This window comes from Eumetopias jubatus, unplaced genomic scaffold (genome assembly GCF_037043125.1).
Source record: "Eumetopias jubatus isolate StellerSeaLion01/CBP00866 unplaced genomic scaffold, mEumJub1_p1.0 scaffold_6, whole genome shotgun sequence".
Taxonomy (NCBI): domain Eukaryota; kingdom Metazoa; phylum Chordata; class Mammalia; order Carnivora; family Otariidae; genus Eumetopias; species Eumetopias jubatus.
This window is the reverse complement of record NW_028274812.1, coordinates 147268481-147285923: the sequence shown is the minus strand read 5'-3', so window position 1 is coordinate 147285923 and position 17443 is coordinate 147268481. Positions and strand designations below refer to the sequence as shown.

Below are 17443 nucleotides of genomic sequence, written 5' to 3'. Positions count from 1 at the left end.
GACCGTAGGGTAGGCTTGTAAGAGCGGAGATCTTTTTTCGTTTTTAATGCGTTTCCAGGCACCGCCTCCAGGGCCTAGGAATCTGTATTTTGCTCCCCGGAAAGAGCCAGGCTGGCCCTGGTTCCCGCGCAGATGCCTCGGGTTTTACTAGTGGGAACTAAAGAGGAACATGCTTCAGCGGCTGGCTGCTCCTGTTAAGTGTCGCTTCGTCAGGTCTCCTGAATGTGGGCCTGAATGACCGCCTTGTGGTTGGCTCTTAAGTTTTTGACCTCCTTCAAGCCATGCCTGCCCCTCCCTTCTGTTTTCTACATCTGTGTAGTTTTCTCTTTAGAGTCCACACATAGGAGAGACCGTGTAGTTAGGATTTTTTTTAAGGACCGTCTATAGCCAGCGTGGGGCTGGAACGCCCCCCGGAGACCGAGATTGGCGGGCGCCCCAAGAGAGGTCGCACAGTATTTGCCCTTCTCTGACTTACTTTGCTTGGCATAATGAACGCCCTCAAGTTCCATCCGTGTTTTCCATCCAGGATTTCATTTAAAAAAAAAAAAGCTGAGTGATATTCCAGCGTCCATACCGCAGTTTCTTCACCCCGCACCCACCCCGGGACGCTTAGGTTTTTCCATATCCTGGCTGTGTCCTGAATAACGCTGCAGTGAACAGGGGGCACATACATCTTTGTCAGTGGTTTGTTTTTTCCTTTGGATAAATACCCAAAAGTGGAATTGCGGGATCATATACTTCTATTTTTAGTTTTTTGAAGAATGTCACACTGTTTTCCACAGTGGCTGCACCACTTCCCTTTCCCGACAGTGTATGAGGGCTCCCTTTTCCCCACATCTTCATCAACACTTGTTCTTTCTTGTCTTTTTGGTAATAGCCATTCTAACTGGTGTGAGGGGATATCTCCCTTTACTGTAACATAGGCTTAAGGGCAGAGATTTTTACCTTGTTCCCTGCTGTGTCCTCAGTACCTAGAATCGGGGCTTGGAACTGAAGCGGAGGGAAAATTATTACTGTACCCTTCGTGGTCTTACAGTTGGACTAAGAATTAAATTTACTGGAGACAGATTAACAGGAGAAAAGACCAGACGGAAGCCCAATAACGAACTTAAGACCTAAAGAAATGACCAAAGCAGGTGGTTTTTATACTTTTCAGACAGGAGACAATAGAACTGTGAGGATTTGACAGGACAAAGAAACCTTAACTTTGGGAGGTCCAGTTAGTAAGGAATTCTAAACAGAATTTGGGCTGGGGTGGTAAACTAGTAAACAGTAACACGGGGTGTTTATACAGCCTTCTGGGCTCTAAATTTCCCATCTCTGGTACTAAGGATGTCTCCTTACCTCCTGGTACAGGACGGGGACCTTTCACATGGGAGATTTATTTCCTGCTTTCAGGGGGACACAGAGGAGGTCTCAGTATCCTTCTTGCACCAGCTGTCTTTTAAGTAACTTCTATTTAGAATAATCAGTATGCCATAGTGGTACATTTTGGGGCAACCTGCCCTTGTCTCTATAGCACATAACATGTGTTTAATAAATACCTGTCGAACAAATCAATAAGAAGAAATAGGTAAAAAGTACTTGGCATCACAGAACTTAGTCTCACAGAACTAAAGTGGTTTGAGGGACGCCTGGGTGACTCAGTTAAGCGTCTGCCTTGGGCTCAGGTCATGATCTGTCCCCCAGGGGCTCCTTGCTCAGCGGGGAGCCTGCTTCTCCCTCTGCCTGCTGCCCCCACTGCTTGTGCGTGCGCTGTCTCTGACAAAAGAAAAAAAAAGAAAAAAAAGAAGTGGTTTGAAACATAAAGAGTGGGATGTACCCTGAGGTGAGATCTTGATCAGGCAGTCCAATAAATAGGAATAGAATGTGATCTACCTATGTAATGTTTTCTAATAGCCACATTAAAAAAGTAAAAGACAGGTGAAACTAATAACATATTTTATTTAAACCAGTATATCCAAAATATTAACATTAATCAATATAAAAATTAATGAAGTATCTTACATTCTTTTTTTATACTAAATCTTTGAAAGCTGATGTGTTTCTACTTACTGCATATCTCAATTCAGATATTAAATTTTCATTGAAAATACTTTATTGGGATTATACAAAATTTAAAATGTTAAAAGTAGATTCACATACCCAAATTACACCAAACATGAAGGTTTTCCAATAACTGAATTATGTTTTAAAATTTAATTTAAATTAAAAAATGTAGTTTCTTAGTTGCATAGCCATATGTACCTGATGGCTACTGTACTGGACAGGGCAAATCTCAATAAAAAAATCTTTGTTCGTGGTTGGGTCAGGGGTTAGAGGAGTAGGTAGCACCACAAGTATGCCAGGGAAGGAAGAGGAAAGTCTTAAAAAATGCAATGTAAGCTCTTTATGCAAGTCCCATTTGAGGGCAGATTCCTCTCGTCTTCAGCAGTGAGGTATGGCTTCCTAAAGCAGACTAATATTTTTCAGTATGATTGCTATTTAGAGCTTAGGTACTCTGGGAATCATTTTTGGGGGGTAGAAAGAGGGTCTAGCAGTGCTGGTTGTATGCACCATCTCCGTAGAATCTTATTGTATATGATGAGGAACAGTCATGGAAATTAGATTATTTTCCTACAGATCAGTTCTCAACTGAGGGTGATTTTGCCCCTCAAGGGGGCATTTGTCCCCCATCTTAAAAATGCTTGCTTGTCACAAGTAGGAGGTGTGGTAGCATCCAGTGGCTGGAAGCTGGGAATACCCCTAAAGGCCCTGCACTGCAGGGGGCAGGGCACTACAAAGAACTGTCTGACTGAAAATGTCAGCAGAACCAAGATGGAGAAACCTTGCTCTAGACGGTTTGAGGAAGACAGACTGAGCTAGCTGTCCCTTCAGAACCTCAATATGACTCCCTTGTGGGATCAGTTAGGGGAGAAGAGCTTGTTTTGTTGAAGTATGTCAAGGTTTCTAGTTGTTTTCACTGTTGATGGACTTTTGATTATAAACAAATAATGTCATGCTCAGGATGAGAATGGAGACCTGTTGGATAAAGATAGATAATACGTGCTGTGCTCGTAAGATGCAGTGTACCTTGGGATAAGGAGCTCATCTGTTCTTCGTATGGCTTATATCCATCCTATGACCCAGGCTCAAACACGACTGATGCCGGTATTAGATTACTCGTCACTCCTCTTCCCCTATCACCATCTCGTTTTATCTTTGTTCTTTTCTTGGTACCCTTGTTCCTTTTTATTTTCTCCCTTCCTCCCTTCCCCCTGATCTTACTCCCCTTCCCCCACCAATGTCCGTACATACCCCTGTAGCCCCTCCTCTCCCGGCACCTAATCTGTTTCCGGCCTTCAAAGCTGTTGGTTCCTAATTCAGAATCACCAGTTCACTACCATCCCCCCATCAGTGTCTAAGAGAGCTGCCCCCCTACTCCCTTTAGGTGCCTCTTACAACCACAGCTGTCTTGTTAGTTCACAAAAACTCGAAACTCCAACTTCTTGCCCCCTTCAAAAAAGAAAAAAAAATCGTCTCTCCAAAAAGATGGAGGCGCAATGCATATGCTTCTGACACAACTGTTTGAGAAACTGGGTTCTTTTAGAGCCGGTGCTCTAAACGGATGGCTGTCTGCTAGAACCAAGCGGTTGTAGTTATGGTTACGGTGTCTAACGTATTACATCTTCTTTTCCAGTAACTGTGGCTGTGCTTGAGCACCCTCCCCAGTTCTTTCCTTTGGGTTTCTACACACTTACCGGACAACACCTGCTGCTTCCTGGTACCAGCAACAACTCAGATCCTTAACATCATGCATTCTTTGCCTTATGCCTGCACTTATCCCAGATTTCTCTTGCCTGCAGCACTCCAGGCTATCTCTGGCCACATATATTTCTCTTCCTCCCTGTTACCAGATGGTGGACACTGTGGTGGCAACTGAGAATCAACACCAAACCTAAAAAAGGGTAGCATGGTCTGTCTCTGCTCCAGACTAGCCTTTGAAGGTATACAACTCGAAGACTGGAATGATTCTTTGTACTTAACAGGTGGTATTCAAAACTATCTGAGTAGAATGTTACAGCATATAGAGGATGATAAAGGAAAATTAGTCTGTCATGTCTTTACCAATTTTAGGAAACCTAATCTTGTGGTAGGCAAAATCATCTTTCTTACCATTGCAGAAGCCTCTCTAAATTCAAGAGTGGATAATATCAGAAGTATGAGCTTTTCTTTTACAGAGACTGCCAACAGCTTCTACGCTTGTTTCTCAGCAAGACAAAAAAGGTAAAGGGGGAAAAGCTATCACTCAGCATCTAGCTTTATTTTCAAAACAAGGATGTTTCTAATACTAAAGATTTTTAATACTTTTCTCTTCATGACCATTAAAAAATCCTTTGTTTCAAATGCTTTGAAATATTGCTCAGATAATTATGTCATAAAAACAAGGAGTATGAGACTTGATGTTTTAAAATTTTCTACCAGTTGATGTAGACAATCAAAATAAACTTAGATTTCTTTTAAAGCAGTGTTACGTTCAAAAGACATAAAAGTTCAGTTTATGGTGTTACAAAGAGTGATTTAAGATTCATCTTCCAACAGTAGTAAAGACACTGAAATGACTGGTGGTTTAACTACTCGGTCACAATACAGAAGCAGGTGTATGTAATTCCTGTCTTCAGAAAGAGATTAGATCCCTTCCTGCTTGTCCTGGCGATGGCTATTCCTAGAACCAGTGATTCATGGTGGTTTGGTGGTGGTGTACATGTGAATGTGCTGGGCCTCTGGTCACAGTATCTGTCGTGTTATGGTATTCTCAAACTAGGGATGTAAAACTGGTGCAAGCACATGGACTGCTAATGCATTTCCAAGCCAAACAAAAAAATTGGACTGTTTATTATCTTAAACTCCCAAGAGTCCCAGTTTCTTTTCAGCATATGTATCTGATGGGATGCTACTTTGTAAAGGTAGTTACACTCTTGTTTTAGAGACGATGTAGTAATTTAAGCTTTTAATGTAGATTATTATGTTATTGTATTTACTTTAATAATCTTCAGTCATCCAATTATAATATACTCCTTTTTTAAGGCTGAAAAGTGCCATAAAGTTATTACTAAATTCCTTTTTTAGAGTGTTTGTGTTTTATCTCCTGTTGCTACTACAGTCTCCTCAGGTGTTTCTTTTACTACCTTCCCGAACTCAGAATCACACAACATCTAAGCTGGAAGACATGTTACTGGTGATTGATTAGGACAGCAGCATCCTGTCCACCATGATAAAAATGATCTGTGTCTGTGCTGTCCAGTTCAGTAGCTGCTAGCCACATGTGGTTAAGGAACAGGATTCTCTACTTTGGGTGAATTAATTTTAAATTTATACAGCCATAGGTGGGCACTGGCTACTCCACTGGACAATGCAGTTCTGGACCAATCCCTCCCCACGTCTCTCAGTTTCCAGGAACCTGAGACTCAGAAGAGTGATTTATCCTCATTACGGTCATCCCTCTTCCCAGCAGCTCCTACTCATCTCACTGCTTTCCTTTCCACTTGAATGTTTTCCGTACCCTGCTTCTTTTTTGGTAGTTTCCTCTTTGTTAGCACTGGCAAACAAATTCCACAAAATGATTATACCACATTATAATGGCCATTATATCAGTAGTGATGGAAAATAAATACTTAGTATTGTTTTAGTTATTAATTTCAAAAGCAGCTTTAACTTAATACAACATACCTGGTGGGTCTCTACTGTGTCCTCTACAGAAGGGGGAAATGAAGGCAGAGAAAAATGTGACTGTTTTGCCTAATGTCATACACAGAATAGTCAAATAAAAAGGAAAGCTGAGAAGTAGAATTCACTCTTTCAACCAAGAAACATGGTTATTTTGGGTTGCAAGGGAGCAGTCTGTTAACAGACAAGGCTTTCTGAAATAACCTTAATGCTTCCTAAGAAACTGAACTAATTTAGAAATAAAAGGAAGTTTTCTCAGGTAGATTCTCGGGTGCCAGAGAAATGTTCAATGATGACTGAAGCTTTGCCTATATTCAGGATACTCACAGTTCCTAAGGCAGATTCTCTGATAATGAAGGAGACCTGAGTAGCTTAGCTAAAGAACTTCTGTTACTTCACCATCTTAGTAGAGCTTATTTGCTGTATGAATTCTTTGATGTCTGATCAGGGCTGAACTTACACGGAAGGGCCTCCCACACTCATCACATTCATAGGGTTTTTCACCTGTGTGGATTCTCTGATGCTGAATAAGACCTGTGCGCCCACTAAAATCCTTCCCACATTCTTCACATTTATAGGGTTTCACTCCAGTGTGCACTCTGTGGTGTCCAATGAGATGGGAACGTTGAATGAAGGCTTTTCCACATTCATCGCATTTGTAGGGTTTCTCTCCAGTGTGAGTCCTTCTGTGCTTACTGAGGTCTGAGCTGTGACTGAAACTTTTCCCACAGTCATCACATGCATAGCGTCTTCTTTCCCTCTGCTGCCACTCTAATCTGCCCTCACTTTCCATAGCATCTTTGGATTCAGGATGTTGAGGAATGTCTTTGTTAAGTCTGTCATTTATCTTCCCAAAGAATTCCGTGTCCTTGGGCAAATCTTCCTTCCGGGACAATGCTTCATTCTTAGTTCTGGTTTTATCACCTGTAACACAGAGTACACAAACATGTCCTAGTCTAGGTTTGAGAAGCAAAGCCTATGAAAGAACGAACACGTAAATGTTATAAATGTGTTATAAAAAACAAAGTAACATACAATGTACAAACTAGATATTTGGCATCGTCAAAACGTATATTGACAATATAAGGAAGAGATTAAGAGGCCAGTAGGGAAGACAGCAGCAGAAAAATTATTTGGGAACAGATTAAGAAGAGAGGAAAAGGCACTGATGTGGATCAGGGGGTTGCCTTGCAGTCCTGTGCAAAGGCAGAGTGGTGAGTGGTAAATGAGGACTAGAGATATGCTGAGGATAATTAAGAGGGACAGATGGGGATCAAAGAACAGAAATGGGGAGGGAGGTAAAAGTTTGGTAGAAACATGCAGGGCCCTGAAACACAGGTAGTTAAGTGGGAGTAAAACTGAGTAAAAGTGGAGAAGACAGTGGGGTTAGGGATATGAGAGGAATGTAGTGATTAGGAACCATCAAAGGAGGGGAATGCGTGAAGGATAATAATTAATTAAAAGCAGACTGAGAGCATGTAGGTCAGGATAAATCCAGGAAGATTAGTAGGAAGTGACAATGGATGATCTGGTATATGTGCTGGGTTGAATCCTTTTTTCTGAAACTATCATCTCTTCCTGTCCAAATCCTAGCATGGTGGTTCTCAAACTTAGTGCATCAGAATCACCTTGGATGACTTATTGAAACAGAATGTCAGGCTTCCCGACCCCAGAACTTCTATTTGATTAAGCTGGAATAGAGCTTAAGAACTTGCATTTCTAACAAGTTTCCTGATGTGATAGATACTACTGGTCCAGGAACCACACTTTGAGAACCACTCACCTAGCTATTATTCAAGGTCCATCTCAAATGCTCTCTCCTCCAGGAAGTCTTCCCTAATTTCCCAAACTGGATGTGTTCTCTCCTTCTTCCTGCTCCCCATGTCCTCAACCCCAAGTTTAGTACAGAATAGCACATAATGGCAAGTACTCAATATTTGTTGAGATGAATTTTATAAGAAAATAGCTGTTTTGATGATTTGGAGGGAATAGAAAGCCACCTATTTGGTCATGCTGTGACCACCATCTCAACAAACCTAGGAATCCTCACTGTGCAACAGTCATTTAATTACGGTTTTCATTGGTCACGTGGCATGACAGAAGCAGCAGCAAGAGCTACCCGGACATTTCAGTGCCTGGGCTGGGGGTGGAAAACGCTGGCTCACATGGCTCACTGAGTGCCATGCCGTGAAGTCCACTCTTCACTGTCATCACCATGCCCCCTTGCTACCATTCTTCCTCAAATCAGTTCCTCCTTAACGATCATTTAATTAAAAAAATTTTTTTATTATTATTTATTATTTTTTTAAATCAGGCAGTAGACTTTCTCAAAGTTGGGATATTTCCTCTAAGATGATATTGTTTTGGAACCTAATTGCTGTATTATCTTTGGCTAGAAATGACAAGGACTAAATTAGAGCCAGGAGGTCTAGATTCCAGTCTTGGAACTGTCTGATAACTGCTTAAATTTTGGCAGATGACCACTATTTGGGTTTCCTTTCACCTCTGTGCCCTCCTCTTTACCTATAGTTTGATTAGATGAGGGAATGTATGATAAAGCATTTGTAAAAGTATGATGTGTGACAGAAGTATTGCTAAGTTAGTAGGGTAATAATGATCAGGCAAATCATGGAGATCAGAGACACCCCCATACCATTAAGAAAGGTGTTCTCAAACATCAGCATATTGGGGCGCCTGGGTGGCTCAGTTGGTTAAGCGACTGCCTTCGGCTCAGGTCATGATCCTGGAGTCCCGGGATTGAGTCCCACATCGGGCTCCCTGCTCGGCGGGGAGTCTGCTGCTCCCTCTGACCCTCTTCCCTCTCGTGCTCTCTATCTCTCATTCTCTCTCTCTCGAATAAATAAATAAAATCTTAAAAAACAAAACAAAACAAACAAACAAAAACATCAGCATATTGGCTCAACCACTTCTTTTATATACAGCTGTCATCACTGGTTGGCTTTCCTGTGGCTTACTGATGAAGATGAATTAAAAAAAAAAAAAGACAAAACTAAGTGGTCAGTCCACCATCTTCAGTGTAATCTACCAGTCCTCAGGATAAGTCTCTCTCCCACAACTTCAGGAGAAATCTAGAGAAAAATCTCACCAGAACTTCAAAAGGCTTTTTTTTTTTCTTTAATACAAGGTTGGTTTTTCTTGGTCAGCAATTGAAATGATAACCCTCTCCCTTAGATCTGCAACTGAACAATGTACAGAATAATATTGTATGGAAATTGTCAAATGTGAACTTTTCTCATCTCAAGGATCTGTAGTTATTTCTTGGTCAACTGGAGTTTCAGGGCCTTATTTATGTATCTCTTCCAAGTGCTAGCCAGTCCCAGGCCAATAGGATTCCCAGAGGCCTTCTTTCAAAGATTTACTTATTTATTTGAGAGAGAGTGCGAGCGAGCGAGAGCATGAGTGGGAGGGGCAGAATCTCAAGCAGACTCCCCACTAAGCATGGAGCCCAACACAGGGCTTGTTCTTATGACCCTGAATTCATGACTTGAGCTGAAATCAAGAGTCAGACGCTTAACTGACTGAGCTACCCAGGCACACCAAGAGACCTTCTTTTAGAACAGACAAAATGAAAAATATTTGGATCTAACATCTTCTGCCAGGGCTGACCTTCCAATGTTATTCTGGCATATGTAATACTAAGAGTCCTTATCAGTTACAATTCGAGGTAAGTTCAACCCTGCTAGTCACTGAGATGAGGACAAGTAAAGATCATCTGATTACCAGTGTACAACTTGCTTGACAGTCTAGGGGAGCAAAGACAAGGTTAAATGCTGAGTGCAGTGAAACTGGAAGGGAGTTAAGGAGACTGTCATTTATTTGCTAATGGAGAGTCAGTGTTGTGGGTTAATAGCATGTCCAAAAAGTTCACTTTGAAATACTTTAAAACGTGCTACAAAGAACTGCAAAATACTCAGCTCTCCAAGTTCTTCTGTCATCTATGAAGATAATTCTGTATTAAGTGATAATTGCTATTGTAATTCCCAGTTATGTTTATAGAGAGGAGTCCCGTTATCCTAGCCCACAGCTAATACAAATAATAATACCTTGCTGGTATGGATACTATAATTTTTTTTTAAAGATTTTATTTATTTGACAGAGAGCGAGCCCATGAGGGGGCCCTGGGATAATGACCTGGGCTGAAGGCAGACAACTCAACCGAGCCACCCAGGCGCCTCACAATGAATTTTTTAAAAATAAGAAATAGTGCATAAAAAGTCTATTTAACAATAAATTTATATTTTTAAAGATAGTGACTTTTTGGTACATAATCCTGATGGCTTTTAACAGTTGTTCTGGACCAGCAGGCAGGAGCCCCAGGTTCTGACTGTAATCTCAGCTCTGCCTCTTACTTTTTGGAAACTTAGACAAGTCACAACCACTGTGAGTGTATTTCCTCAACTGTAAAATGAGGATTTGGACTGGACATTACATGCTTTTAATAAAGTTGAAAGACATGTCTTGAAGTGTGTTGTGATTTCTGCAGAGTTTTATTTTGTTTTTGTATTGTTTTGGTGGGTTTTGTTTTTTGCTTGTCATTTGTTTTGGTGGGGAGTGTGGTGGTGGTGGTGACACAGATAAAAACTGTGTATGGCTCTTGGTGCTGTACCTTAGAAAAAAAGTCCTATTCATGCTGTTCAATGCAGACAAAAGGGATTCCCTAAAAATTCTCAGGCCTCATAGGATAGGTAGATTTCATGAAGCACCTTTCAGTGTATTAGATTAAGAAAAGACAATTCATAGTTTTCCTTGAAAAGTTATTTTAATAGCAGCACATGTGTAACCCTCTACAATTTTAGGTATAGGAACTGTCTATTTTTCTGAATTTATAACATGAAGTAGAGTGGAACTAGTCCAGAAATACCTATTCAAAAAAAAAAAAAACAACAAGGAAAGACCATCTAGAACTTAAAGTTTTGCACAGACTATCCATTAGTCATAATTCTTTAATTTTTTAAAAATATTTTATTTATTTATTTGAGAAAGAGAGAATGAGAGACAGAGAGCATGAGAGAGGGAAGAGGGTCAGAGGGAGAAGCAGACTCCCCGCTGAGCAGGGAGCCCGATGCGGGACTCGATCCTGGGACTCCAGGATCATGACCCGAGCCGAAGGCAGTCGCCCAACCAACTGAGCCACCCAGGCGCCCTAGTCATCATAATTCTGTGTTCTACATAGAATTTAGCATGTTGACATGTTAAAATATTATTGTGACCTATTTTATGACTGACTGCTTCTCCTGTCTCCTCCCAAAGGCAGGGAGAGAAATTTCTTATAATATGCCTGCTCACAGAAAAAAGGTGAAGACCCCACATAGTTAAGCTTACTAAAGCCTATTAAAATAGCCTACATCTTTTAGCTTCTGCCTTCTGAAACTACTCTTGACTACCACTGACTTCTAAATGCCAAATTCAGTAAGTGGACACTTACCAGTTCTTGTCCTGTGTCCCACTAGTAGCACTGGCTATAACCGGCTGAAGCTCCTGGTATCTTTAGTGACACCACCCCCTCCTGCTGCTTCTCTGATAGTCCCTCATCTGCCGTCTTTATAGAATCCTCTTCCTGCACCCAAACTTCAAATGGTGGCATGCCTCAAAAATTTGCATGTGCCTCTCTCCTCCTCACTTTATACATTCTTCTTGGTCAACTTCATCTACAGCCATGGCTTCTATCATCTACCCAGGGACGATTCGCAAATTTCTTATCTCCTCCCACATCTTTCTATGTCTAGAACCATATTTTAAACTGTACTGCCTACTGGATGGATGTTTCAGAGATACAGCAAATTCACATGTATAAGAATTGAATCCATTCTAAGTTTCCACACGTAAGATACTCCCACCTTCTGATTTTCCTCTCAATTACTTACACCATTATCTGCAAGTTGCCCAAGTCACAAACTTGGATTTTATTAAAACACCCCCAACCACCAATATCTAATCAGACCTGTTCATTAATAAGTGAATACTAAATCTCTCTTGAATTTTCTCCTTCCTCTCTCTCCAGCCTTATTTGGGCACTGGTCTACAATCTTCTATATTTGAAAGTGGTTTCCCCTCACCCCCTTTGTGTTTTATCTTTTCTCCCTATTTATAGTGGTGTGCTCATTCACTTACAGACTTTGGAAAATAGAGTAGAATAAGTCACCTGTGACTTCATTGCCTTCAAACAGTCTTTGTCTACATTTGGAGATACCCTTCTAATATTTTTCTCTGTAACTTTAAGAAAGTAGAATCATGGATAGTGATTTTTAAAAAACACAAATCTGTCATCCACTCCTCTATTAAAATAATATAACGGGGCACCTGGATGGCTCAGCTGGTTAAGCAGCTGGCTCCTGATCTCAGCTCAAGTCTTGATCTCAGTGTTGTGAGTTCAAGCCCGGTATTGGTGTTGGGGTGTGGAGCCTACTTAAAAATAAACAAACAAACAAATAAATAAAAAATGTAACAGACCTCCATCTGTTTCCTCAGTATGGTATTCAGGAACCTTCACCAATGGCCTTTGATTTTTCCCTTCCACAAAATTCTCATCAAAATCAACTCAGAGCAACTGCTGTTCTTAGAATGTTACGCTTTCATCCCCCCACCGCGTTCTTTCTGCCTGAAATGTTCTCCCTTCCCAGTTCCCACCCACCTGACCATCTCAGCTCAAGCAAACCTACTCTGTGACACTTCTGCGGGCCTGCCACAGGGATAGCTGTCCCTTTTTTTTTGTAGGTTATAGCATAACTGCTCACTTCTGTTTTTTGAAGAGAAGTCTTTCCTTTGTATTCCTGACATCTAGCATGGTGCCTAGCATGTAGCTGCTGCTCAACAAATGTTTAATAAAAGAAGAATGAACAGAACAGGGGGTCTCAACCTCACCTCTAAAGCTAACCAATAACCAACACTATGCTTTAAAGCATGAAAAGACTCCTTTAAATTATACATAATCGAATGCCATCTTTCCAGGTATGAAATACAAATACCTTAACTTAAAATAATTTTTCAGATTAGACAGATCACCTGGCAGGGAACCTAGGGAATGAGAGAACCATACTAGTAAAATTTAAAGTAGTGAGAATGGAATCCGTAATAGGCCAGAGTATAAATACTGCCCAGGGGAGGCAGTATGGACACAGGAGCCTCTCGAGAAAGGGCAGGGAGCACTGAAAAAAGGTGTTTGGGCAAACTGGAATTTAAAGTTTGTTTACTTTTTATTGAAGCCTGGGGATAAACTAGACATCTGGTTTTCAATTAGTGAACTGATTACTGGGGTGGGGAAGCAAACCACAACCAAAACCCAGTCAACCTAACGTGGAGAAACAAAAAGCCTACTATACTGACTAGTTCTTGCTCTCTCTTTTTGCTACTTCTTTCAGTGTGAGGCTGTATTAGGGACTGAATTGTGCCCTGCCCCCCTCCCCCCATTTATGCGCTGTAGCTCTAACCTCCAATATGACTGCATTTGGAAAAGGGGCCTTTAAGAAGTAATTAAGAATAAATGAGGTTATAAGGGTGGGGCCCTTATCCAATAGGACTGGCATCCTTGCATAAGAGGAAGAGATCACAAAAGTGTGTGTGCACAGCAGAAAGGCCATGTGAAGACACAGCAAGTCTGTGAGTCAAGGAGAGAAGCCTCACCAGAAACCAAGCCTGCTAACACCCTGATCCTGAGCCTCCACAACTGAGAGAAAATAAATTTCTGTTGTGTAAGTCACCCAGCTTGTGGTATTCCATTCTGGCAGCCCTAACAGACGAATACAGGTTGTCATATGAATTCTCCTGCTCAAAATGTAAATTTTTAGAGAATTTAGAACTAGAATCATCAGATAACAACAAATAGAAATGTAAGGTATTATTAACTTGAATGAGTATTTAAATCCCATCCCCCATCCATCGGGCCAAAAAAGCAGCTTTTAAGTCTAATGAAATACTAAAATATAATTCTTTCCATGATGAGGCAAGGGTAGGAAGGGGATAAAATCTTCCACAGTGAGGTGGAGGATGAGCAAGAAAACTTGAAAAGGAGAACATCAAAGTGAGAAGGCCCCTAACACAAGGAACCATCATCTTCCCTCACGCACATAAATTCTTGCTCCTTACCATTCCTCTGGGGCTCCCCAGATTCCTGCTCCTGCTGACTCTTCCTGGGACGGAGCTGTGCAGTCAGTGACTCATGCGGTCTTCCCAGGGGGGTCAACTTCTCCAGAAGTGTGTCCTGTCTTTCTGAATTGGCTGGGACCTGGGAACAATGAGGTATGATTGGCCTTGTAAGGTAGATTTTGTGAAAGAACTTCAGAGAAAAGATCAAAAGAAGCATTTTGCCTGGGACCAGGAACACAAATGGGAAAAATGCATTCAACTGCAAATGGCAATAATGACAAAAAAGAGGCAGAAACTAATCTCTACACTTCAGGCCACCGGAGAGTGAAATTCAGTCTCTTCTCTCAATGATCGCAGAGGTCCAGGATCGGTATTCTGACTTGGAAAGAACCTCAAAAATTATCTCGCCCAACCTTCACCGAACGGGGGCATTTCTTCTCTAACCGCACTGTCCAGGACGTTAGCTACAAGCCCAGGGTGGGCGCCTGAAACGTGCTTCGTAGGAACGGAGATACCCAGCGTGTACAATATACACTGAATTTTAAAAACAATATAAACAAGGAATGCAAAATACCTCATTTTTTATATTGATTACATGGTTATTCTGGGTTAAAAAATATCTAATTTCACTTTTTAAAATTTGGTACTAGAGAGTTTTCACTACACACATGGCTCACATTACATTTCTTTTCGACAGTGCTGTTCCGTGGCATCCTTGACATCTGTTTAAACCCACCTCGACTATTTCCACGGAAAGGGCTTTCTCTTTCTTTTTTTAACCAGGGAGCCCGTTTTTTAAGAGAAAGCTATGAATGTCGGAGATTCTTTGTTGCCTGTTACCTGCCTGCCTTCCCTAACTTCTCACGGGCCCGCCCTTACAAACTGCGCCAGTCACCCGGCACGGGCCGGCCCCCGCTAAGCCTCGTTCTTCTCTCCGACGACCTATGCCACGCGTCCAGCTCTTCTTCCACGGGCTTTTCCCTTCTGCTTTGGCCCGGCCCGTACGCCCTGACCTCGCCCAGCCACACGGGCGTCCGCTTCCCACCTGCCGCCGAGGCTCCTCCGGCTCCCGCTCCAGGTCCTCCAGCACGGTCACCGCCTCCTCGCCCGTCTTCGGACGGTGCGCCTGCACCCAGGCCTGCAGGTCGCTGGGAAGGATGCTCAAGAACTGCTCGAGCACCAGCAGGTCTAAAATCTGCTCCTTGGTGTGGCACTCTGGCCTCAGCCACCGGCGGCACAGCTCCCGGAGCCGCGTAAGCGCTTCCCGGGGCCCAGGCGCGTCCTGATAGCAGAGCTTCCGGAAGCGCTGCCTGCAGACCTCCCTCTCGCGAGGGCTGCAGGGCTGTGCCACGGCGTCCCGGCCCCGGCGGCGTCGCGCCGCCTGCACTGCGGCAGCTGCTTGCCGACCGGCGCGCGCCGGGGCTGCGGCCATCGTGCGCGGCGCGCGCGGTTAACGCTCTCCGGGGCCGACTCCAGCGGAAGCGCCGTTACCGCGGAGACGCGGCGGGCGCTGCCGCGAGCGCGGACGCGCGCGAATGGAGGCGAGCGGGCGCGCAGGGGCACGGACTCACATCTGCGCGCTCAGGCCCCGAGTTCCCGCCGCCGGCCCGCGCCCCGGCGGCCGTCTGTCAAGCTCTCGCGCTTCTCACCGGGCTGAGGAGCGGTCGGCGCTCGTCAGCCCTGAAGAGCCGCCAGTGTCAACAGCCTTGGGGGGAGGCTCGGCCCTCGTCCTCCCCTGCGGAGGCCACGGACGCAGGACGGACTCGCGCGCCACGGCGGCCACCTCTCGGCGGCCCGGAACAAAGGCCGGACTCCCGCCGACCAATGGGCGCCCCGCCGCGGGCCGCCGGCACTTCCGGCCGCTCTAGGAAGCCTCGCCTCGGTGGCCCCGCCCGCGGAGGACCACGTGGACGAGCAGGCTGTGCGCGGGCTCGCGGGCACGCCCTCTTTGTTCTTTTTCGAAACTCTTCCCCTCTCAAGAATTTTTTAGGTTTACTTATTAGATAGGTAGTATGGAAAAGTGAAGCATTCACAGAGTTCAGGATTTAAAAAGAGTAAGTGTCCTCCAGCATCTAATTTTGACAGCCCGTGTTTTTCGCGGCACACGTACTGTTCTGTAGACCGTCAGGCAGGTACATGCCACCCTCGCTTTCCTCCTGCACAAATGGTAGCATTTCTGCGCCTTGCTTGCTTCCTTCTAGCAACTAATATTGGAGATTGTGCATAAAGGGTTTCCTCGATCTTGCCTTTTTTTTTTTTAAACAATTGCATAGTATTCATCGTAGGTGCCATCATTCATTCATAATTACCCCATTGATAGGCAGGTTGTTTCCAATCTTCTTTTTGAAACGCTGCTGCAATAAATTACTGTAAACATGTATCTTTCTCATGTGTAAGGGTATTTACATAGTATATATTCCTAGAAATAGAATTACTAGAGTACAGAGTAGGGACATTTGTACTTTTGTTAGTGCCAAATTACCAACCATAGAACCTACTAGAGATGTTCCTGTTTACCTATACTTGTCAACACAATATCATAAGATATTTTGATATTTGCCAATCTGATGGGTTAGAAATGCTTAGTTTCTTTTCCCTCCCTCTTTCTCTTTCTTACACAAATATTGATTATTCACCGGCTATGCCAGGCACTGTTCTGGAAGCTGTAACTATAGTTTAAAGGAAAATAACACTCTTGACTTCATGGAATTTGTAATTTAGTATGTGTGCTTCTGCGTATGAGGTAGGGAGGCAGGCAACAAACAAGAAAAATATATAGTATATTAGATGGTGGATGTTAGTGCCAAGGAGAAAATGAAGGAAATGAGAAGTTTGGAGTGAGAACGAAGTAATACAGTTTTAAATAGGGTGGTCATGGAGGACCTCACTGGTACACTGACATTTGAGCAAAGACTGAGGGAGACGAGTGAGTGCATCGTCAGGGGTAAAGCTGTTTCAGGGAGAGGGATAGCACATGCACAGCCTGGAGTGGAGTGTGTTTGAAATATTCCAGGCACAGGAAGGAGGCTTGTGTGCCTGGAGCTAAGGCATCAAAAGGGTGTTGGGAGTAGAGAGAGGGAAAGATATGAAGGTCTCGGGTGAGCTCAAGGATACATATATTGTTTTACTCCAAGATGGGAAGTCATTCAGAATTTCTGAGCAGGAGAGTAACATGTTCAGCTACAGGTATTGAAAAGAGTTTTCTGGCTGCTGTGTTAAACATAAACTTGTAAATGAAGGGGGCTGGACAAGGACAGAGCAGGGAGATGGGCTGGGAAGTTATTGCTACTTTGGAGTGGGGAGGGTTCTAAGCATGACATAAAACCCTAAAGACATATGACTGAGAACCCATAAAGAAAAAGATAGATGGAACTGGTGATGCAAACATTTGGAATTTTAAATGAAAAATATAAAAACTAAAGTATAAACTCAGAGTAAAATATGTCACCCATCTAAAAGACACAGGACTGATATTCCTAATACACAAAGACCTCTTACAAAAAAATAAGAAAAATACTCCAAGCCAATAGCAAAATTGGCAAACAACTTAGGTAAGCATTTATAGAACACAAATAGACAACATGAAAAGGTGCTCAAGTTCACTAATAAAGAATTTAAATTAAAACAATAACAA

The 17443-nt window shown here is 43.0% G+C and overlaps 1 protein-coding gene across 1 annotated transcript; it reads right to left on the bottom strand.

The window, feature by feature from the left end:
- Nucleotides 1-1945: 1945 nt before the first annotated feature.
- On the bottom strand, nucleotides 1946-15615 carry ZSCAN16 (zinc finger and SCAN domain containing 16). Its single transcript, XM_088024185.1, has 3 exons — nucleotides 14855-15615; nucleotides 13810-13948; nucleotides 1946-6630 (listed from the first exon to the last, which is right to left on the bottom strand). The coding sequence occupies exons 1-3, from the start codon at nucleotides 15239-15241 to the stop codon at nucleotides 6110-6112; spliced, it is 1047 nt and encodes a 348-aa protein (XP_087880311.1). The 5' UTR covers nucleotides 15242-15615; the 3' UTR covers nucleotides 1946-6109.
- Between the last annotated feature and the right edge of the window lie 1828 nt (nucleotides 15616-17443).

What these genes read in the sequence shown, in the direction of transcription:
- ZSCAN16 (XM_088024185.1), bottom strand. Translation starts at nt 15,241, where the DNA reads ATGGCCGCAGCCCCGGCGCGCGCCGGTCGGCAAGCAGCTGCCGCAGTG. An exon ending in CGGAGGAGCCTCGGCGGCAG is followed by an intron (nt 13,949 to 14,854) that starts GTGGGAAGCGGA and finishes CATTGTTCCCAG; the next exon opens with GTCCCAGCCAATTCAGAAAG. An exon ending in TGGGGAGCCCCAGAGGAATG is followed by an intron (nt 6,631 to 13,809) that starts GTAAGGAGCAAG and finishes TCTGTGTTACAG; the next exon opens with GTGATAAAACCAGAACTAAG.